Below are 24340 nucleotides of genomic sequence, written 5' to 3' on the forward strand. Positions count from 1 at the left end.
CCCCTGCATTGGCAGGCAGATTCTTAACCACTGGACCACCAGGGAAGTCCCTCTGAATCTTATAAAATAGTAACCTTAGTATAAGGCATTGATAGTGTACTGAAATAAATTTAATTAAAGAATTTGGAGGGATGCAAGAGGGAGGGGATGGGGGATATTTGTATACATATAGCTGATTCACTTTGTTATACAACAGAAACTTACACAACACTGTGAAGCAATTACACTCCAATAAAGGTGTTAAAAAATAATTAGGAAGAAAGTTGGTGTTGATTATCAGAAAAATTGAAATGTAGGGTTGCAATTGTTTTTAATCATGGTTTCTTCAGCAAACATAGTAAAGTACTTATTGGTGTTTAGGAAACAAATACGATTCATTTTCTCATTTCTTGTTAGAAAGCAATTGAACTCAACCCTAAAGATGCTACTGCAATTCACCTTATGGGTATTTGGTAAGAAAATTTCTTTAAATAAATATTTCAATGGTATTTAGTATGATCTTATTTTGTAGTATGTATACATATCTTGTTTGGTAGTATATAAAACAAAATGTAAAATATTTAAAAATATTATTTGGCAGTCAAGAGTGTTTGATCCATTATATTAACTAGCAGTTGTACTGGTTATTTAGTGTTTAGTATTTAGAAAATACTAAATTTGATTGTGATCTTGTTAAACATCGTTATTCAGATCATTTAGAAACGTACTAAGACTAAAAAGGCATTGAAACTTTGCATTAGACCTTTAAATTCCTTTTTTTGGGAAAGACTATCCTTATTTGCCAGACTAAATGGAATTGGATTAATCTAACTATAGTAATACAGTAGAATGCCCTAAGAGGGTCTTGGTATCTTCAAGGTGTGTCAAATACAGTCTGATTCATCTGAGGTATAATATAATCTGACTTTCAGTATCTTTCCATTTTTATGTAAGCTTTGTTCAGAGCACATCATTATTTTGCTGGTATGAGCGTAAACCAATGTGTTAAATGCTTACTGGTTTGAGAGTCTTTCTTGAGACAGGTTTGCCACTGTTTTCTTTGGGTGTAAGTCTACAGAGCTGAGTATTTATTGTCTTCTATGAGGGGTAACAGTGCAAAGTCCCATATCAAACTCTTTTAAAAGAGAAGTAAATATCCTTCAGGATAAAGCACACATTTAACTAAGAAAACATTTACTGATAATTAACGACAATTGAGGGACAGTCAGTAATTAAGATGCTAGCAAGCAAACATGAATGAAATAGTTTCTGGATATTATGTAAAGTACAGACTGTTTAAACATATAATAGAAGATTCCTTTTATATCTGTTAAGATGCTTAGTTCTCTTTAAGAACTAATTTGAATGTATGTGTCATTTTATTTCCCTATAGGTGTTACACATTTGCTGAAATGCCTTGGTATCAAAGAAGAATTGCTAAAATGCTGTTTGCAACTCCTCCTAGTTCCACCTATGAGGAGGTAGTGTGATGTCCTTTGTTAAGTTAGTACTGATTTCTTAACTGCTGTGCCACTCTACAGTGTCCACACATCTGGAGTTCTGATCAGTGAGGGACTTGAGCACGTTTCTAATGATCCAGTGCAACTATCTTATCAGAAAGGCTTAATAATTATTATCTGTGACTGGTGAGTGGTTTTTTTCTGCTTTAGGTGAGTGGCTGATAATTCTGGTGTATTGTCAACTAAAATAACCCATGGCTAAAATCTACCTTCATTTTCTGCTTGAAATCTATACCATATGAAAATCATAAAATAGAACAAGAAATATAGCATTTCCCTCTTAGCATGTTTTAGGTACACATTCCGTAAGATAAGTCATTTACCTGGACATTAAAGCATGTGTTTGTATTGATAAATGAAGAGTAATTATAACATTCTTTTCACAGCAGGTTTGAAAGGCTCATGGTCTCTCATATTTCCAAGGCCTTTTGCTTCTCCTGTTAAAAACAGAATTTGAAAGGGATTTCTGGGCAAATATTTTGGGTTTACTCATCACAAAATTTTCAGAGTAAGGAAGCAGACAGTTGAAAAAGTTGTTCCAATACTTGTATCATAATGTTTTCTGTGAAGCTATAGTGCAGAATTTGATGCAAAGAATATTTAGTTGTATAGTTAGAACAGAGTTGGGAAATATTTGTTATTAAAAAGAATGTGCATTCTAAGAAAAAAAAAGACACTATCAGCAGGGAGTTTCAGACTGACCTTAAAATTTTATACAGGAATTTCAGTAATAAAGGACTTAAAAAAATTCATTGGCACGACTTATGTATCACTGAATAAACTCAGCTTTTGATTTTATCTAGTTTTTATTGGTAGTCCCTGTTATGATTTAAGAAGAGAAAGGTCAAGGTATCTGAGTTGTACATGATAATGTTCTTTCCTCTCTGCATGTGATGCCAGTTTGGTACGAGTTCTAAGTACCACTCATTACTAGAAATGGTCCACATAACTGTAATCTGTATTCTGATGATTTAATAGTGTTATGGTCAATTTTGCTATATTAACCTCTCACTGTTGATGAAATGACCATTATTATTTTTTTAGCATCTTTATTGGAGTATAACTGCTTTACAATGGTGTGTTAGTTTCTGCTTTATAACAAAGTGAATCAGCTACACATATACATATGTTCCCATATCTCCTCCCTCTTGTGTCTCCCTCCCATCCTCCCTATCCCACCCCTCTAGGTGGTCACAAAGCACCGAGCTGATCTCCCTGTGTTATGTGGCTGCTTCCCACTAGCTATCTATTTTACATTTGGGACCATTATTTTAAGATGTTTTAATTTACTTCATGTCTTATGTTTAATATAGGAATAGATCTTTTGAGAAAATGCTTTTTAAAAATTGACTCTGTTTTAATACTTTTCATTATGTTTGGGTTTTTTGTCTTTTTAACAGGCCTTAGGCTACTTTCACAGGGCAGAGCAAGGTAACAAATTTTTTATTTCACATACTAATATACTTAAAATTGTATGAATGCTTCACAGATAATAGGAATTTTTTAAACAAAAATAAGTTATTTGTTCTGATATACTTCATAAACTTCTTTTTGAGCTAGACATTATCAAATAATTTTTAAAGTCCTTATTTAGTAAAGATCACCTGAGTAAGAAGTAGACTGCTACTGAATTTAGAGCTGTAATTCTGGAATGGTCCTTCATTTGATGTAATTCAACCTTCCTTTTTGAGAGGAGGCTTTGACAGATTAACTGTTTATTTAAGATCACACAGCTAATCAGAGGCATTTATTTATTTTCATTTAAAGTTTTTATTTTTTTTAAACTGAAGTATAATTGACATATAACATTGTATTAGCTTCGTGTGTGCAACATAGTGATTTGATATTTGTATACATTGCGAAACGATCACAACAGCAAGTTTAGTTAACACCCATCACCTTACATATAGTTACAGAAAAATACTTTTTTAAGATGGACTCTCTCAGCAAATTTCAGATGGCGCTGAAATGAGAACTCTCTGGTTTTAAAACAGGCCAGTTTTTGTTCTATTGTAGATACTGTCTTTTGTGACAGAGTTTCCTGCACTCTTACTTTGAAGAAATAGCCCGCCTAGAGAACATCAGCCTATCCTAAGATTATCCTTCCTAATATTAATAGGAGAAACTAGAGAAGTAAGGGACATAAGCCTTTGTTACCAAGTAGCCCCCCACCCCCAAAAAAACCCATTGCAAATATATTTCTATAAAACTTAATCAGAAGAAAATTAAAGACAATTTATTAAATTTTAGAGCCTACTCATATGGACTTGTTCAAATGTTTTCATGATAGCAAAGCATTTTTTAAAACACATTTCTTCTAAAGAATTTTGTCTGAATTTTAACTCTATCTGTAATACATTAATTCTGATTTACTGTTACTACCTTCCATTGATATATCCTCTCAAGATGGTAGTTTTACATATCATGGATATGATCTGGGAATGCAGTTTCCTCAGACATTTAGAAGTGTAATTGCAAAGTTAAAATAGGGCCTTAGAGGCTTAAGGATTCGGGTTGTTGAGAAAAAACATGGTCATACTCTTGTGGAACTAAAATAATCCTTGGTAATTCCAGTCATCCTCCAGGTTTTACCTTCAGGGTCACTTCCTCTAGGGGGGGCCCTTTCCTTATTATGGCCCATGTCTGGTTTAGAAGCTCCTCCTATGCTTTTAGTACCTTTTACTTCCTCCATCATGGCCCTTATCACTCCATAGTATGAATATTTGTTTACATGTCCAAAACTAAATTCAGGGAAGATGGGGACTCTGTCTTCTTGCTCACAATTGAATCCTCATTGTTTAGCACATAATGTTTGGCAAATTTGCCGAATGAGTAAGTAGATGAATGAATGAAGGAATGAATTTACTTAACTCCAAGGAAACTTTAAGCACATCAACATGGCATCTCAAAAATATGTTCAAATTAAAGAAATAAAACAATTTTGGGTTAAGGGGCAAATGGAGTTAATCATAAATTATATCCATCAAGAATTATGCTTTGAATATAGAAGGGTCCCAGGTTGATAGGAGGAAAGTGTGTAAAGAACTAATGAAGTTAGTGAGACAGTCCCATGCTTTCATTCATAGGCTTTTTGTTCACATTTTTGCTTCAGCCAAGAATCCTGCTAAAATTCTATTCAGCCTCCAAGTTAGCCCAGGTGTAACCTCTTAGTTACTTGCTTTTTCTTTGGTTTCTCATAGCACTCTAAAATTTGTACACCTATCAAAGCATTCCTTTTATTCCTGTATTACATTTAGTTGTGCTCATGCTTGTCTCTCCTTTTCATTATAAATTCCAAAAGAGCAGAGACTTTATCTATGCTTAAACACAGCCCACATTCAGTAAAGGTTGACCCAATGTGTATGTGTACACACATATACACATATCATCATGATTTCATTTACTCATTCAGCAAATGTATATTGAGTACAGTTCTAGGCACTGTTCTAGGCACTTAGGATGCAGGGAGCAAAAGAGATGATAAAAAGAAAACCCTTGTCCTTCTGGAGCTTATATTCTATCAGGACCCTGTTTTCCATCTATTAAATAGAGTACCAATTTTATAAAATTGCTGTGAAAATGAGAAATGTGTGTAATATAGTGCCTGGCACATAGTAGACACTCAATAAATGGTAATTATAAAATTTTTTGAGATATGAATAGTTGAACAAAAGAGAATTCTAATTAGCCTAATCATTTATTGACCACACAAGTATATTATTGGAATTTAGATGAAAAAAATTAAGCCTTTAAAAATAAGAGCAATACTATTTCATATGAGATAAATTTAAATTGTTTTTCTTACGTACAGTGGACCCAAACTTCTACAGCAAAAACTTGCTCCTTCTAGGAAAGACATATTTGAAGCTACACAACAAAAAGCTTGCTGCTTTCTGGCTAACAAAAGCCAAGGACTATCCAGTGCACACAGAGGAGGATAAACAGGTAAAACATCTCCAATAAACTAAGGCAGATAGGTTTCCACTGAGGCACATTAAGTAAAGGTGAATCAAGAACTTCTTTAAAAATGTAATTGTCCAAATGCGTATTGTTAAATAACAGTGTTTATTTCAAATGTGTATAGCAAATATTTAGTTACTATGAACAAACATGTATGAATTACTTGCTGCAATATAGAATTATTCCTGTTTGACATATATATAGCAGATCAAAAAAGATTTCTAAAACATAAAAGGCAAGGGACATGTACTAATGTGGACGAGTTCTCTAAGAGTCTTATCTCTGAGTTCTCTAAGAAATTGTATTCTTACAATGTGCTATCCTGGTTTTTTGGAAATTCTTAGAAACTACTTTATAAACTTGTTTCACAAGTTGATCTCTGGGCTGTACTGTTTATTTATAATATGTATTCTTCCATTTTAGATACAGACAGAAGCTGCTCAGTTGCTTACAGGTTTCAGTGACAAGAACTGAGAATTTTTCAGTGAAATATCTAAGAAGCAGTGCCTTTTCATCAAATTATAAAGATAATAAATACATTAACCATACTGTTCTATGGCTGTTTTCTCAGTTCTTTTAATGTTGTGACCATTTAACAAATTAAATATACAAAATTCTAGATTTCTTCACAAATAACAAGGCAAAAGAAATAATGGCTACAAGAGTGGTAGAGAGATATCCATGGCTTAGAGGCTGAGATTATTGTGCACCTGAGACACCAGCAATACAAAGGGTATGAATTGGATCACATCAGGACGGGAGATCAAGAAAAGAAAGCTCTGTGGAAGAGGTGGCTTAGGGGGAGTGCATTTTCTAGTTGGATTGGCTCAAAGCTGAGATCTTGCAGAGAAGGTACAGTGAATGTTAGGAGGTTAGGATGATGAGAGTTCTTGGTATAAAGTAGTTAAATGATGTATCTTGGAGCCAACTTGCATAAGGAAAGAACTCAAGTCATAAGAGGACTGAAAATGGAGTGGTTTCTTTTTTAAAATGTGAGGTAGTCTTTCTTACAAGTGGTTTGATTTTGTCACTAGGCGAGCTCAAATTCTATTCCCTAATAATGGGGTGAAAGGAACACAGAACTCAAGGGGGAAATGGAAATTAAGATGTTTTAAATAGGCAGGACAGTGATACTGGGGGTGCCACCACTACAAAAATCTTAAGTAAGTTTTGTAAAAAGTCGTATCTTGAATGCCACTTATAGAAATCTGAGAGTGTATGTGTAGGTGGATTTTTCTCAAAGGGAAAACGCAGGTAATGTTGTGGGTTATGTGCTCTTTCAGTTTATCATGTATATTTTCAAAGAGAAGGGAAAACTGAAAGTATTGGACTCATAAACCCATCTCTGGTTCAGCCACTGCTAATCTTTTGCTATATTTTACTTATGTGTGTATATATTCGTATTTATATATATTTCTAAACTTTTAAAATTAATCGCAGACAACATATTTCATCCCTAAATACTTCAGCATTGTCTCAGAATAAGGACATCCTTCTAAACAAATACAAAAGTCCATATCACAACTAGAATGTTAACAGTAATTCTTTATCATCATCTAATAGCCAACCATATTCAGATATCCTCAAATGTCCCAAAATGTCTTACACTTTTAAAAACCAGGATTCAAAGATAAAGATCATAGGTTGCATTTAATTTTCTCCCTTAGTTTTTTTAAAGCTAGAACAGTAACCCCATCTTTTTTTTCTCACAGCATTGACTTTTTGAAGGGGCCAGTCCAGTTGTCTTATAGATTGTCCCTCATTCCAGAATGGCCTTACTGACTGCACTTAAAGAAACACTGTTCCATCTTATTTTCAGGGACTCAAGTTAATTATGTATGTGTATATTAGATCTTCTTTGCCTTTTATATTTATCATTTTCTCTGATTTTTCTTTTACCTCTCAGTTTCATTTTCTTGGCTTTTTTCATTTCTGTCTTCCATGTCCCTTATTTTTTTGTTTTCTTCCTTAGATACTGTTTGTCTTCACTTCCGAGATGTTTTTGTCTTTTTCTTCCATTTTTTTTTCCTGATTGATTTCAGTTAACAGGCATTTCACATCTTCATGTTGTTTGTCCAGTTTTGAATTTTTGAATTTCTAATTTGGATTTTTTTCATGTCTGCAGTTATTATTTATATTTAATTCATACTAGTATATTGTGCTTAAGAATTTTACTGTTTTCTCTGTGTTGAGCATTTTCATCTGAAATTTCCTCATTTTCAGTATTCACTTTAGAGTGACTTTGAATGTTATTTTTTGGAGGTGTGACTTTTTGTGTGTGCTGAGTTACCAGCACCACCAGGTTATCAAATGGGAGGTAAGGGGTTTGGATTAGTTCAGTAATAAATATCCTATGCTACACAGTTTTTGTAAAATAAGGTATCTGTCTTTCAGTAGTAAAGCCTTTTATGGAGGGGAGGCTCTTTGATATTATATAGGGCTTAAAAAAATTTTTTTTTCCTTTGAAATAATTAGATTCATAAGAAGAAGTTGTCAAAAAATAGTACACAGAGAGGTCCTGTGTATCCTTCCCTCAGTGGTAACATAACTATGGTACAATATCAAAACCAGGAAACGTTAATACAGTCCACAGACCTTATTCAGATTTTACCACTTTTAAGTGATCTCACTTGTGTGTGTGTTCTGTGCAGTTTTGTCACGTGTAAGTTTTTGTAACTGCCACAATCAAGATACAGAACTGTTCCATCACAAAAATTCTTAGTGCTATTCCTTTATAGTCAAACCCATTCCCTGCCATCATCCCTAGTTCTGACAACCACTAATCTGTTCTCTATAATTTTGTTATTTCAAGAACATTATATAAATGGATCGTACAGAATGTGACCTTTTGGGGTTGGCTTTTTTCATTCAGCATAACTCCTTTTTGAGAAGCATCTAAATTCAGTCAATAGTTACTTTTTATTATTGATTATATTTCATTGTATGGGTGTACCAGTTTATTTAACTCTCCGCCTTAGGCCATTAAAGCTGTTTCCAGTCTTTGGCTGCTATGAACTTAAGGCTGATATAACTATATCAACAAATTTTCATCTCTGTGGGATAAACGTCCAGAAGTATGGTTGCTGGGTCTTTTATAGGGCTGCTATCTATCTTTCTTCTCTCTTTACAAAGGAATAGCTGCCTTCTCCAAGATGTGGTACTTTCCCAAGATTCTGATTATGTGTGCTTCCTCAACCTTTTTGAGTTCCCAGGAGTCTGATTTACTAGTTCTCACACTGGTTCTTCACATTTCTCCACTCAGGGTGGGATCTACTACTTCCGGGAATGAACCCTGAGACCCCATTATATTCTCCTTCCTGTGCAGTCCCTACTTGACTTGGTTCTTGTGTGTTTCAGAGCTGACTGCTAGTTTGAGATGCCTATTTCTCCACATATATGTAAACAGAAGTTTGTACTATTCTGTCTTCTAAACATATTACAGACATGGGCTGTGGGTGATTATAACTGCCTCTTATGCATCTGTTTCCTTCCGTCTTTTAAGAATGAGAGAAGAAATCTGATTTGGAATGTGGCTGTTATCCTAGCTCTCAATTAACTCCCTGTTACCAGAAATTTTCCTGTCTGAGTGTTTAATCATAGACTGTGGACCACCTGTGGACTTTGTAAAAATGACTTCTCTCAGACTCACTTTTTAAAATAAGCATAATTACAAGGAGAAAACAACAAAAAATAACCTAATGGAATTGTGAGGATTAAAGAACATGTATTTACCATGAGTATCAGTAAATATTTAAAAATGCTATTATCATCTGATTGTGTTCTCCTTGGTCAAGACTGGGGAGAGAAAATTTGGAATTTAGGAGATGCCGCTTTTGTTCCAATTTCAGTATACATGCTGCCAAAGTGAGCACAGGAGAGGCCACTTTTGGACTTTTACTCTTTATTGCTTTGGAGTGGGGGGCGGTTTCCCCTTTTCGTTTTATTTTTTTGTTGCGTTCATGTGGTGTTCACTATACAACCTGTTTGGACTGTGGCTGGGCATTACTGGGAAGAAAAAATAGGAGGGGTTGACTACTTTGGCAAAGGGCCATGAAGTTTATTTAACGAATGTCCTGTTCCGGCCCATTTCACTGCCCTGTATGTTTCTGTCTTGTAACTGAAGAGTATACACTAGGTACAAAGGAACCTCATTAAGGTAAAGGCTCCTCTGATGTGGTCTGGGCTTTCCCCTTGAGAGACAGACCAAATCCCCAGTAGGCTTCAAGTTTGGCTTTTAAGTTCAGTGGACTTTTTATAAGAGAACCTTTATTGTCTCATCTGCCTATTTCAACCGGAGAAGATTTCTGTTTGACTTCCGTAATGCCCGCTAGAGGATCTTCTTAGGTTCAACTAAATATTCAGACTCAAAAAGCCCACAGTAGGCCTCATCTGGCCCCAATTTACTCAGAAGGACAGAAACCACAGCTCACCCAACAGGTCAATGTCAGGCCTCCTTACATTCAAAAGATGACCTTACAGCAGCAGTCTGTGTAGCAGCATATCCATGCCCCTCCCAGGAGTATCATCTCCCCCGGTGACAGCTCAGGAATCTCAAAGGGAAATACAGTTACAAGTTTCCACATTTTGGTAAGTCCAAAGCTATGGTTTCCTATCAAGTGTCTGGAGTTTTCCCAATCCAGATGCAACACACCAGTCAGGGGCCATTTTAAACAGAAGCAGCATTGCCTGACATTGTTGGCCCATACCCCCCTATAGTTTTGAGAACTGGAAAAGCTAGGTGGTTGACCTAAGGCTGGAGGACAAAGAGTTTTGTTAACCCTTTTGGCTTTAACTGCCCTGGAAGTACTAAAAACAAAAACACCACTTGGAGCTTCTTTTCCTGGAAGACAACTAATCTGATTGCTGAAACTGTGTTGTGCCTGTGACCCACTGACTGGGCTGTTTAGCGGTGGTGGTGGTGGGTAGTGGCACTGAAATGAATGACGGTATGCACCTGTTTCTGAGCCTCCCTCGTTTGCTGATTTCCTCATGAAGTGTCTGTGTTCAGTCGCAGCGAGCCCTGCACTTCTCATTTCCCTATGCCCGGCCCAGCACAGGACAGGGATGGGAAGAGGGGGCAAAAACAAGTCTCACGTTTCTCTCACTGCCACTGAGTAGGTCTATCAAGACAATAAACCCTGCCTATAGGTCTGGATTTCTATAATTAATATGAAAGATAGAAGGACCTGATGAGTTCTCCAAACCAGCCTTCTCCGGAAAGCTGGTTTGGTCTCTCTGTAGGCTCTGTGTAGCCTCATCTGTTGTATGGTAATTTCTTACCTGAAGTGAGAAGGGGGGATGGGCACCCTGAAAGCTTCCTGTCTTCATTCCAATCTGCTACATGATGTTCTCTCATGCTTCTACTGAATGACAGTAACTTCTGTGAGCAAACTTCATCAGCAGTGGTACTTTCATGGTATAATTTAAGCAGCCCTTTTGAAGACTGGTCACTCTATTGCATAGTCTGTTCTGTACATTTGTTTTCTTGTTTTTTGTTTGTTTTTTATTCTTTAGGCATGAAAATAACTAGAACATTAATAGGATTTGGGAAAAGAGTCTATTCAACCAAGTGGATCACGGACTTTATTTCATCTTTACTATGGATTCTGAATAAAAATGCAGAAGACCATCTAAATTAATATGTAGAAAAATAAAATTTTGGCAAAACAAAAACTGTTTAGGGAAGTTAAACTGTATACTAGTATCTTCTGTATGTACTTAGTAGTGAAATATGTTACAGGTAGCATTCTAAGACGTCAGTTCCATGGTTGTAAAAAAAAAAAATTTTAAGTTAATGAAATTTACAGTACATACTGAAATAATGATACAAGTGGAAATTTAAATTTTTATATTAATAGGGAAGCCCAGCTTGCTAAAGCAGCATTAATATTCACATCAGATTTTAATTTGTTATACATTTTTGTAGTTCAGTAAATGTCCTTGATAATGAAAAACAAAAACTGTCATTGGGACAAAAATAATAATCTATGTAAAAAGGGGGGGAAGACCAAAATATTTTTTATAAGCTTATTCAGATACATGGAATTTTCTTGAATTTAAGAGGAATGAAGATATGCAAACAGTAATAGAAAATCAGTAGACTTATTTGAGTTTTCAAATGCTTATGTAAGTCTTCAATCCATCTGGTTTTATAAAACCAAAACTTTGAACACAAACAAAAGCAGAAAAGTTCACATTACCTTTTTATATGTTCCTAAGTATCAAATTGCATCAATTTATTATGAATTTAAAGAACATCACATATTTTAAAACTAAAGTACAGAAGTGCCTGATTCTTTTTAATTCCACAAATACCTAGCATCCCAAAGTAACATGTAAACAAACCTCTATGCTACGCAGTGAATTCTCTCCAATTTCTAGAATAAACTAAATGGTAGTAGATCTAGTATATGACTTTCATGTAAGTTACTGTTTCATTCATGACTTTGACTATATTAGAGATGTAGCAAAGGGAAAATTTTCAACTACTGTATTTATTTAAAACAAACTGACAGGTTCAAGCACCCATCTTAAGAAAAGCCAGCAGCATGTTTTAACATATTCAAAGTAAGATTTTGGCCTAAGCCCTTAATACCTTCCTGAACAGCCATGCAACAAAACACCCTCAAGAGGTGTTACAAAGGGAAAAAAACATGGAGTAATTTGTACTTCTTCCCCTGGATAACAGAAACAAGGTAAAGCAAATCCAGATTATTTTTGAATGAACGGCTGTCATGTTTAATACACTCTGAGCTCTATAAAACTAGAGCCACTATCATATATGTTATATAGATATATACTTATTTTTAATAAAGTCTCTTGCTTGCTTCAACTTCAAAATTTAAGGATGATTTTTTTCCTAGTCAGTCAGTCAAGGGAACAATAAATAAAGTAGAAAAGGATGAACTGTTTTGCATATTTCTGTGGAAGAACGGAAAACATTTATACTTTGAGAGGTTCAGAAAATTCACTGTACAGAATGAACAGCTTATATACACTATCTGTGCAACTTTTCTTGGCTGGGGTATTTAAATGCAAGAGCTCCTCCAAGACAAGAAGCCACATTCATTCTTGTCCAAATCCCTCTGTCTCTTCTATTGCAAAAAGAAGTTTTTCCTTTAGTTGTTCATAACTCTTATATGGTGGTAGGTCCAAGCGATTAAAACTGAACAAAAACAAAAACAAAATCAGATGTGTTTTCAATAAAACAAACTCTGAAAAGACTTCTAATACAGTATTTTTTTAAAGCACATTTGAAAACCTACATAGAGGAAGAATGTAAAAATTTTGCCAGAAGTATTCTAACACACAATTTACTACTGTATTATTACTTAACAAATATAATATTAAATATACAAATTTTCTTACAGCAGTCAATTCAAATTTAAGACCTAGTCACAAAAGTATTTTAACGTTTCCCAGAGAAAGCTAGAATTACAAATAATAATTGTAGCAGTATGGATAAAACTGCTGGAATTTTTTTTTAAAAAGCACGAATTTTGCTCTTTTCTATACTATTATTGTTACATTGTGTCACGAGTCCCCCTAACTTCTTTTGGGTTAAAGAGTCCATTTCTTTCATTCACTCACCCACCAATTCATTCATCAGTTATTTACTGAGAATCTTTAATATATCAGGTATTTTTCCAGGAGCTGGTGATACAATGATGAAAAAGTAAAGTCCTTGTCCTCGTTGAACTTACATTCTAGGGTGGAGACAGTCAATAACCAAATATATATTTTTGTCTTTTCAAATAATCTCATCATATGTATAACCGTTTCTAAAATAATATGCTTACAGTCTTGCTAGACTCAAAGAATTCCCTGCTGGGATTAACTGATGAAATATAGAAAATACTGAAAATGCTTAAACATCAATGTATTGTTTTACAATTTACAAAGGTGTGAAATAACATTTAATTTTTTAAGATACAGCACTGAGTAGCTGGGTTAAGATTCAGGAGTTTTGGATTTGGGGTTTTGGTCCCCACTATTAGTGTCTAGTGAAATAGCTCTGAGAAGTCAAAACCTTTCTGTACTTTCATTTTCTCATGTTGAAGGTTTCTATAGATTATCCAGTTCCCTTCTACTACTCCTACCAGTTATCTGCCCTTGTAAGAGTCAGGAAACCTGTCAATCAAGAAAGAGCCTTCTGAAACAAGGCAGCCAATTAAAATGGTATTCTTCTCAGACCATGTTATTCTGTTTGAAAAGTTAATTTAACAGTAACAATTAAGAGGACTATATATCTTCCCATCGTGTGCCCCCTCCCCACCCCCACCTTTAAACTATGCCTCAAGGTACAGTCTGATACTGAGCTAAGGTCAGGAAAAAATTTTTCAATAGAGCCCTATACTAACCAGTCACCTGCCTCTGTCAAATTGTCATTCTATTTACCAAATCTCCCCCATCTTTTCCCTCCTGATCATTTCTATTGTTACTATATTCTCCTATATATACTTCCCCATCATCTTTTATATAGACCATCAGTATTTCCTGCCTACTGATCTTGCATCCCTTTTTTTTTTTTTAACTTCTTCACAACCTATCTAGCCTTATATCATTGCCAGGGGTACTTTCTTAAAAAGACATGATGGTTTAAAAAACCTCTGCTGCTTCTAATGACTATGGATGGGGAAGTGGGCAAGGAAGCCTATGCTGTTTGGCATAGCCCCTATCAACTTATTTAATGTTCTCCAAGCATACCACACACTTTTCTTTTCTATGACCATGCTCTTATGGCTCTCCTATGTTCTGGAATACCCTTTTCTGCCTGTGAAAATATTATTAAGAATCAGTCCAAATGCTACAACCTCCTCCAAGAATTCTCCTTGAACATGTTATACAGACTTAATAATTCCCCTGTCGATAAGCTCTTTTCTTTTCTTTTTTTTTCCAAAAGGACGAAGTAAAAATTTTATTTTTCACATGTGAGGACCTAGCAAATGCTGTAAATTCTTGGATTTGGTGAAAATTAAAACATTATACACAAATTATGGTCATGTTTATCCATGTATATAATATGGAAGGTGAATATATGTAGAGAGTTGGCATTTGTAATCCATAAGCTCTTTTTATTTCTGTTTTAGCATTTACTTTACTCTGTATTATGACTGACTGGTTTTTTCCATTAGATTCCAAAAGGCACAAGGGCAGAGTCATCTCTACTCTCCTAACACAGATCCATTCTGTATACAGCAGACATTTTGTAAATGTTGAGTTGAACCACATAAGAAAATGTATTACCTTAAAACATCCAAAACAGGGTTCTGTTTTAAGACATCAGCCACTATGTTTTGTGCTGGCTTACAAAAGGACAAAGACATACTAACATCTATTCATCTTTTATTGAGTACTTACTATGTGAATATCAGAATACTATTTTAAGTTTTATTTTAGCTTTTATTTTAGTTTCAGCTTTGAGTAAAGTTTGCTACTTCTATTTTCTTATATATAAAAAGGGAAGACATCAATACTTTTCTCATGGACTCTAAGGGAACAGTACGCTATTGGCTTGCTATACACTGTATATAGGCCTGCGGCACCCCTGCCCTGAAAGCTGCCACTTCACTAAGCAAAGCACTGGGGATGAAAGCAGTAGGACCCAATCTGAGAATAATCAAGACTGCTTCCACCATAGATTATGGCACTGCTTACCTCGGTCACTACCGAAAACTCAAGTCTTTCTGGATCATCTGTTTTCATCTAAATTCTCATCCCAATACTGATGGACCGTATTTCCCCTGATCTGAATTAAATCTTCACCTGTGTCCTCCATCCCAGACCTTTCCAATCCATTCTTTTGGACTTACATTTTATGATTTGCAGGCTTCCATAGTCTTAACAACTCCTCTCTTGCCTTAACTGAAATCCAGCTAGTATGAAATATTCTATTTCCTCTGCAGCCAGTCAACAAACTTTCCTCCTCTGAGGCAAACACAGTCTGGCTATGCAACCTTCTTTCTGCACTTTTTGCTATCACCTGTTGACCATGTTCCTTCACTCACTGGAAGCTCTGGCACCTTCTTCATAGTCCTCTCATTCACACGGGTGACATGCAATGCCACAGCCTCTCAATTCTTGCCCTTCCTCAGTGACCTGTTCCTCTACTTCAGTATCATACCTTGAACCTTGTCATCACCAGTAAAGGAAATTACTAATTAAAACACTATTCTCTGATTATCTGTCTTTCCCAACTTATTGCAATTAAAATGCCAACCTATAAATCCATTACTTTCTCACCATCCTATCTTGTCCTCAGACTCTTCCTATCTTCACTTTTTACTTAAGCCGCAGCCCATCATTATAATTACTTTAGAGGTCATGGTCCATCATTAAAATCACTACCTTGCAAATATTTTAAAACCCTCTCTCTCTCCTTTTTGAACTTACTCAAACTCAAACCCTGAATGAATTCAACCTTCTACTTTCTCATTCCTTGTACCTTAACAGTTGAAAATTACTGCGGGGAAAATCTGACAACTTAGGTAGATTAGTGTCACTTTAAGATGAACTAGTAGATCCAAGTGGGCAATCTAATGTTGTCCAGCATTCTCAGCTATATTTCTACTCTGACAGCTCTCCCTTTCTTTCTCCTCAAGTCTTTCCTTCCTTCACTGTTAGCCAGGACCTCAACCTTATACTCTGAGAAAACAAACCAACAATGGATTAACTATTATTCTTTCACAAAATCTAAAATCTATCTGTAGTTTACATCCAACTTTTCTTCCTCTTCTGTTACAACAAAGGAAATGTTCTTGTTTTTACAAAAGGCGAATTCCTTAACTCACACTCAAAATCCCAATTCTTTTCATCTTTCTTAAAGAATTATCTTCTTTGGTTATGAACTCTCTGTCCCTGCCTCAACAATCTCTCCTCTATTGGATTCACCAATTTAATCTAACCTGGTGTTCTCAAATGTTTTCGGTCACAGGATCCCTTTTCACATCTAAAAATACTGAGAAACCCAAAGAGCTTTTGTTTATGTGAATTATAGCTGTTGATATTTACCATATTATAAGTTAAAGCAAATTTTAAAAGTAATTTACTTTGAAATAAACGTAAAATTTTTATGAAAAAAAAAAGACTGTTTTCAAAAAAGTAGTGAAAAGAGTGACCTTGTTTCATATTTTTGCAAATCATTTTAATATCTGGCTTAATAGAAGACATCTGGATTCTGATACCTATGTGAGCATTTATTCTGTGGGACTATATTGTTTTAGATTAAGCATATGAAAACTGTCCCCATACAGATATGCAGTTAGAAAACAGAGATGTACTCGTCATTTTTTTCAGATAATTGTGGATATTATTCTTTGATGATATACTAAATTTGACAAGGTTATGCATAATATGGGTTTTGAAATCGTATCAAAGAACTTTTTGTACTCTGTTATATGAAATCCATTGGTTTATTTTACACTTTGAATGCATGTTTTACCCATGCATGAGTTTGTAACATCATGCATCAGTCATTTGGAAATACTGGTTCACCAAGTTATAAAGAATTTTCAAATATTAAAAAAAGTCTTGGGAAGCTGTCAAGCTCAAGGTGGTATATACAAGTTTTCCAAAATTCTGATTTTTGCGTGAAACCTCAATTTTATCATCACCAACAAAAGCTGTTAGTTGTTTTCCTTAAGGTGACAAGTTTTACTTCATTAATTTTCAAGGAAAAAAGTCTGAATAAACAAAAAGAAAGCAAGCTGTTCAGCTTACAACTCAACAACTGCCTAAGAGCTTCCCCTCAAGACAACCACCAAAGTGCTCTATGCAGACTTCCCATTTTGTCATACAGAATGTTAAAAAAGCTACATACATACTTCAAGCAACGAGATTTAATAAAGTTAATAGTTTTTAATACTTCATAAAGAACAACCTTCAATAGGCCTGGCTTTTTTTTTTGCTTTAAACTTCAAATGTGTGGTGTTGAAAAATGCAGAGATAGCAGTCTTGTGCCACTGCCTTGACTTGTGCTAAGTCAACAGCAGTTGACCCACCATTACTTTGGTACCACAAGTGCAAATGTCAAAACAATAAAAAGGCAAAAATGACTTAGTGTGAAAATAGTTTTGATCTCCTGAAAGAACCATGTACATTTAAGCCATCACCATCTTTTGCCTGGATGAATATAAGAGTTCTATAACTAATCTCCCCGCACTCACTCATCCAATTCCCTCTCTCCTCTGTTGCCGGACTGATTTTTCTTGGATCTCATTATCTGCTATTTAGAACTCTTCAAAGGCTTCTACTTGTTCTTGGAAACAAATTCCTTATAATAGCCGATAAGGCTCTACATAATTTAGCCCCTGCCTACATTTCCAAATTCTTTTATCCCCTCCCCTGATTCATTAAGTTCCATTCACACCACGTCATCTTTTATTTCCTTGAAAAAATGACCCTGTACAAAGAGTGCACTTCCCCTGTTTCTTCCCACAGCATGCTATTTATCAAACTCAACTTAAACATCACTGTTTCCAAGAAACCTCCTTGACCACCCAATCCAAAGGAGGTTCCCCTCTAGTTGTTCTCTTGGTTTCCTTTGAAGGACTCCTAGCATTTGCAAAGAGTTGTTTACCTGTTTGTCTTTTGTGTCCCCATCCCCAAGGGAGCACAAACTTCATAAAAGGCAGAGAGCACTTCAATCTCATTCTATACATAGCGGGTATGCTAAATATTTGTTGAATCAATGGATACATTTCTCAAGTATTTATATTAACCAATCATTCTAATGTGCTTAGTTATAGAATACTATATTAATCAGCCTGTTCTCAAAATTGAAATTCTGACTACTTTAATGAATAAGAAATTATACTGGGTCTTACATAAAAAAAAAAAAAAAAAAAAGACTCTGGCTTTCACCTTCCTATTTAAGATTCTTGAACTTACCATGTGTGGCTTCTTGGTAACCAGGTATCTTTGCCGACTTTTTCGATGCAAAATTTTTGAGGCCCATTACTTCCTAAATCAGGAAAATAAGGCAAAATTTATCTGGTCCTTTAAACTTTTTGGTTTTGATAACTAGTCAAATAATAGAACATGTCACATAGTCAACCTGAATGATACGGAATAAACTACAATGTAAGTTACTTCTGCCTAGAGAAGCTTCTTATTACTGCAAAGATCCAGCAATAAGAATTACAGAGTGGAAAGGTAAGTATTTCTACAGAATCTTGCTCCCTTCACAAAGCAATGGCCAACCAGGCTTTGTGAGCAGACTTTCATTTTTGTCTTACAAGCGTATTCGATATTAACCCTTAATTTGTCTTTCTTCTGGTAGATGCCCTACATAAAGCACAGAAGAATAATCCTTAGGTTCAAGTCTGTTGTATGTCTAAACGCCATTATTATCCCAAAATTATCTACAGAGAAACTGCATTTACCCATGAGCTCAGCAAATCCTCCTAGAGGTAAACGGCAGGTTCCAGTGACAAACTGCAGTAGTCGCATTCTTACTTCATTGTCTGTCTCTTTCACAAACTGTGTGACAAAATCAAATTTACTTTAATATAAAATAAATACTAGATTATCTTCAATAGTGAAAATAGTAGAGCCTTAAATTATTCTTAAATTTCTTCTGGAAACTTAAGAATTTAACTTGAAGAAGAAGAAATTTAACACAAACTAGTTTTAAAATATATGTGGTAAGTGGCTGCAGCATTCATCATTTATTCAGGCTAGGCACTATGCTCAGTACACTATCAATCTTACTTCAGTTAATCCTCACAATCATACCATAGGTTGGCCACTATTGTTATTATTATATCCATCTTACAGAGAGGAAATGGAGGCCTAGGAAGGTTGTCATTTGTCCACGGTCAGACCACTGACCAGGGCAGATGTTGTGGCTGGGCTACACTATTACAGCTATCACCTGTTGAGGGCTCCTGCCATGTGCTGTGCCATATGCTTTTTGTGTATTTGGCCCTTACAACAATATTATGAGATAGCTACTATCATTAGCATCCGCACTATACATATAAGAAAATGGAGGCCTGGAGAGGTGAAGTAATTTGTCCTTCTCAAACTGCTAATAAGTAGCAGAACTAACATTTGAACTCAGGTCTGGTTGAGCTCTAAACCACTGTTATCCTGACCCGAGCCAACTACCCTTCTCCGCTGTAAGCTACCAAAGATGAACAAATACTTCCCAACTGCCACTTTCAATAGTTTGTGGTATTTTCTCCCACTAAACACCATTTTCCCAACTCTCTTCTTCATACTTGAAAACCTAAAGTATGCATTCTTCTAAAAATATATCTAGTTCACAGACTATCTCTTTTCAAAGTGGACATAAATGGGTAATGTGAAATACTGATCTGAATTGGTCTGAGTATCTTACAACAGAAGGCAAGGAACTTGGGGAACAGTCTGAGAGTAGAAATGTATCTTAAAAACAGGGACTAAACTTTAGCTGACAATAGGGCAAAATGTTGTGCTACTTATGACCAAAAATGTTTCTGCACGGAATTGTGCTGAGGCAACATATTTCATCAAGACAAAGAAATTCAGCTTATTACCAGGTCTGGCATAAACCTCACCACTGTCCCCGAAACAAACCCAATTCAGAAAACACAACTATTCATTTGGATTTACAAAACCCAAGGCTTAAGCTCCTCGGGTATATAAATACAAAGTCCAAAGGGAAAGTCAGGGAACAAAAGGAGTAAGGAAGCTGGTAATGAGCCTAAAAGGGAAGATAACAGATACCTGCACACATTCTGTATGTGATGCAATTCTGATGTTTTAGGCTTGGAAATAGAGTTATTCTTAACTTTTTGTTTATTTATTTATTTTTTTTACAATAGATAATACATGCACATAGTGTGGAACTCAAAGGCAGTAGAAAGGCACAGCAGGAAGAGCAGCCCACACGTGCACCTCTGCCTCAATGTCAGCCCTCCTCTGCAACTGCTGCTCACGTGCCCTCTACCTTTACAGATGCTGTATTCATACACTAGCAGGCACTTTGTCTACACAGAATATATATTTTCCTTTTAACCACATAATATACACACCTTTTTTCCCTTAATATTGTATTAAAAAATATTATCCTCCAATATTTTTGTTAATTTTCATTAAGAAAAAGAATGATGACAAGGTACAGAATTACATAATGGATATATTACAATTTATTTACTGTTCCCCCGATGGACATTTAGGTGTCTCAAGTCTTCATTAGTGTACCAATAATGTAGCAATAAATACTCTGGTATGAGCCATTTTGCATATGTGAAGTGTATCCATAGGATAAATTTCTAGACGTGTCCACACTTCTTTAAAGTATGGAGCAATAAACATATGACATATCCTTATGAAAAGATGCAACCTTTGGAAAATCTTTCTATAGTAAGAGAAAAACCCAGGCTTGGGCTTCCCTGGTGGCGCAGTGGTTGAGAGTCCGCCTGCCGATGCAGGGGACACGGGTTCGTGCCCCGGTCCGGGAGGATCCCACATGCCGCGGAGCGGCTGGGCCCGTGAGCCATGGCCGCTGAGCCTGCGCGTCCGGAGCCTGTGCTCCGCACGCAATGGGAGAGGCCACAACAGTGAGAGGCCCGCATACCAAAAAAAAAAAAAAAAAACAAAAACCCAGGCTTTTCACCTGACTGAAACAGTTAAGCACAAGTACACCAGATGTTCAGTTACTAAGTTGCTCAAATGAGTCTCAATTAGTAAATTTATGTGGATAACATCCCTGGCCTAGAGATTTTAAATTTCAAACAACACACAAACACAAACAAAAGGAAGGAGAGGGAGAGAGAGAGGGAGAGTGAGAGAGAGAGGGAGAGAGGGAGAGAGGAAAGAAGAGTCATTCCTGGACATTATCCTCTAGATTGTTCTAACTCCCTGACACATTATCACCTTTAGAGGAATTAAGTATCTGCACTGACTTTCTCATTAAAAACATACTTCCTCATTTACTTCTAGAATTAAGTGGAATTTATAGAATACTTTCATACTACTAGAAAAAAATGTTATACCTACAACTATTACCATTAAACTATTATTTAAAGAAGATAGTCATTTATTCTTTCATTTAGGAAATAAGCAATGGAAAATCCTTTAACAAGTATTCACACTATCCACTTCTGACTTCTTCTGACTTAAAATTCAAAGACTAAATACCATGTCTAAAAGCAGTCTCAACTTTAAAAGTGAACTGTTTTCAAACCCCTGTTTCATTAGAAAACATTTTCTTTGAGTACTTTGATTCAAAAAGATAAAAGTAAATACCTGCCAAAACCAGATGATTTGCTTGCTGTTTCTGGTATAATGTCGATACACGGTGTTTCTCTGCCAATCTGCTAAGTCAACCTCCTGCATGCCACACAACATGACCTGGGAAAGGAGCACAGTATCAGGTCACAGTAAAGATTTAGTGAAGAGAGTAACCATATGACTGAAATCTGCTAATGCCCAGCCATGCACATGCATAATTATGTAAACAGCTATGTGTACATCAAATAAAGGTCACAGTAAGCAAATCCAACAAAATTCGTGGCAATTTAACATGCAGAAGTCTATGGTACTTTATCTTACCCAAGTTTACTGAACTTAAATTGAAAACATTTAAAGTAACTATTCATCAAGAAAAACATCAGCTGTGTGCCAAAACAATCTTTTACTATAAATATATCCCAAATTAGATATACAAATTACAAATAAATTTCTAGTTCTTTTTTAAAAATCTAAGCTACCGTATATATTTAAAATTAAAAATATACTAACCTCTTGTTATTCATCTATCCAGGCTTTGGGAATAAAATATTCTACACACGTGAAATTTTCAAATAACTCCAGTTTATTATATATGGGATGAAAACTATTTTTGGCATAATAAAATAAAAAGTATAATACTTAATTTATTTCTCATAAGTCAACTATGATCTACAATTTACATACAATAAAATGTGCATTGGGCTTCCCTGGTGGCGCAGTGGTTGCGCGTCCGCCTGCCGATGCAGGGGAACTGGGTTCGCGCCCCGGTCTGGGAGGATCCCACATGCCGCGGAGCGGCTGGGCCCGTGAGCCATGGCTGCTGAGCCTGCGCATCCGGAGCCTGTGCTCCGCAACGGGAGAGGCCACAACAGAGGGAGGCCCGCGTACCACAAAAAAAAAAAAAAAAAAAAAAAAAAAAAAAAAAAAAAGTGCATATTTTAAGTACAGAGTTAGATGCTTTGACAGATGTATACACCTGTGTAACCACTACCATAATCAAGAGGTTGAATATTTCCATTGTGTCCCTTGTCGCAGTTAAAACCACCATCCTTATCTTTGGCTCTAGGTGATCAACGATTTCACCATAGACTAGATTTTTGAGAATATGAGACAATACTACACATATCCCCTCTCTTTTCTGTTTTCTTTTCCCGCTTAGCACAATGTTTATGAGATTCATCCACGTTGCTGTGGGTACCAGTACTTCTTTCATATTGCTGAGTGATATTTCATTATATAAATATACAACAATTTATTTATCCATTCCCTTGTTGATGGACATTTAGGTTGCTTCAAATTTTTGATTTTGATGAATAAAGTTGTGACGAACACTTATGGAAATGTCTTTGTGTGAAAATATACTTCATTTCCACATGAGTAAACACCTACTAGTGGAACTGCTAGGGCATTAAGGCTGATGTATGTTTAACACTGTAAGAAACTACCAACAGTATCCCAAAGTGGTAATTCATTTAGTTTGAATTTGCAATTCCCCAATGACTAGTGAGCATCGAATGTTTACGTACCATCAGTATAGCTTCTTGGGCTACCCTGGTGGTGCAGTGGTTAAGAATCCACCTGCCAATGCAGGGGACATGGGTTCGAGCTCTGGTCTGGGAAGATCCCACGTGCCGCGGAGCACCTAAACCCGTGCATCACAACTACTGAGCCTGCGCTCTAGAGCCTGCGAGCCACAACTACTGAAGCCCGCGCGCCTACAGCCCGTGCTCCACAACAAGAGAAACCACTGCAATGAGAAGCCTGCGCACTGCAACGAAGAGTAGCCCCCGCTCGCCGCAACTAGAGAAAGCCCGCACGCAGCAACGAAGACCCAACACAGCCAAAAATAAATAAATTTATTTTAAAAAAGAAAAAAAAGGGCTTCCCTGGTGGCGCAGTGGTTGAGAGTCCGCCTGCCGATGCAGGGGACACGGGTTCGTGCCCCGGTCTGGGAGGATCCCACGTGCCACGCAGCGGCTGGGCCCGTGAGCCATGGCCGCTGAGCCTGCGCGTCCGGAGCCTGTGCTCCGCAGCGGGAGAGGCCACAGCAGTGAGAGGGCCGCGTACCACCAAAAAAAAAAGAAGAAGAAGAAAAAAAGTATATAGCTTCTTTTGTAAAGTGAGTCTTTACTCACTTTTTAAAAACTGTCTTTTTACTGAGTTACAAGTTTTTAATATATTCTGGATACAAGACCTTTGTCTCAAGAGTTTCTCTCAGTGTGTAGGTTGCCTTTTCATTTACTTAACAGCGTCTTTTGACAGGAAGTTTTTAGTTTTGATGAAGTCTAACATCTTTGGTGGGTGTGTGTGGTCTACTGCTTTACTGTGTTCTTCCTAAGACACTTCTGTCTATACTAAGATTTTTCTATGTTTTCTTTTTAGCTTTCATATTTATGTTTATGATTTATTTTAAATTAATCTTTGTTTATGAGCGGAAGTAGGGGTTAAGATTAATTTCCTTCCATATGAATATCAAATTGATCCAGCATCACTTGTTTAAAAGACTTCCTCTTTCTCCATCAAACTATATTACTTTTTTTTTTTTTTTTTTTTTTTTTTTTGCGGTATGCGGGCCTCTCACCGTTGGGGCCTCTCCTGTTGCGGAGCACAGGCTCTGGGCGCGCAGGCTCAGCGGCCATGGCTCACGGGCCCAGTCGCTCTGC

The 24340-nt window shown here is 36.1% G+C and overlaps 2 protein-coding genes across 7 annotated transcripts in view; one reads left to right on the plus strand and one right to left on the minus strand.

The window, feature by feature from the left end:
• The window catches only part of RMDN1 (regulator of microtubule dynamics 1), a 43503-nt gene extending 37496 nt beyond the window's left edge, over positions 1-6007 (plus strand). For 2 of the 3 annotated variants that reach the window (XM_028500415.2, XM_024127124.2), the window contains exons 6-10: positions 397-452; positions 1373-1460; positions 2900-2930; positions 5311-5444; positions 5883-6007. In XM_028500415.2, the coding sequence (XP_028356216.1) occupies positions 397-452; positions 1373-1460; positions 2900-2930; positions 5311-5444; positions 5883-5933 (360 nt within the window). In that variant the 3' untranslated portion in view covers positions 5934-6007. The remainder of the gene's footprint in view (positions 1-396; positions 453-1372; positions 1461-2899; positions 2931-5310; positions 5445-5882) is intronic. The other variant, XM_028500416.2, reaches the window with a different exon arrangement.
• Positions 6008-8331: 2324 nt separating this feature from the next.
• WWP1 (WW domain containing E3 ubiquitin protein ligase 1) overlaps positions 8332-24340 on the minus strand; it is a 122277-nt gene continuing 106268 nt past the window's right edge. For 3 of the 4 annotated variants that reach the window (XM_028500411.2, XM_007116438.4, XM_028500413.2), the window contains 4 exons: positions 21693-21797; positions 18842-18938; positions 18348-18420; positions 8332-12624 (listed from right to left, as the gene is read on the minus strand). In XM_028500411.2, the coding sequence (XP_028356212.1) occupies positions 12525-12624; positions 18348-18420; positions 18842-18938; positions 21693-21797 (375 nt within the window). In that variant the 3' untranslated portion in view covers positions 8332-12524. Of the gene's footprint in view, positions 12625-12883; positions 13166-18347; positions 18421-18841; positions 18939-21692; positions 21798-24340 lie in introns of those variants that run through there. The other variant, XM_028500410.2, reaches the window with a different exon arrangement.

This window comes from Physeter macrocephalus, chromosome 15, assembly GCF_002837175.3.
Source record: "Physeter macrocephalus isolate SW-GA chromosome 15, ASM283717v5, whole genome shotgun sequence".
Lineage (NCBI taxonomy): Eukaryota > Metazoa > Chordata > Mammalia > Artiodactyla > Physeteridae > Physeter > Physeter macrocephalus.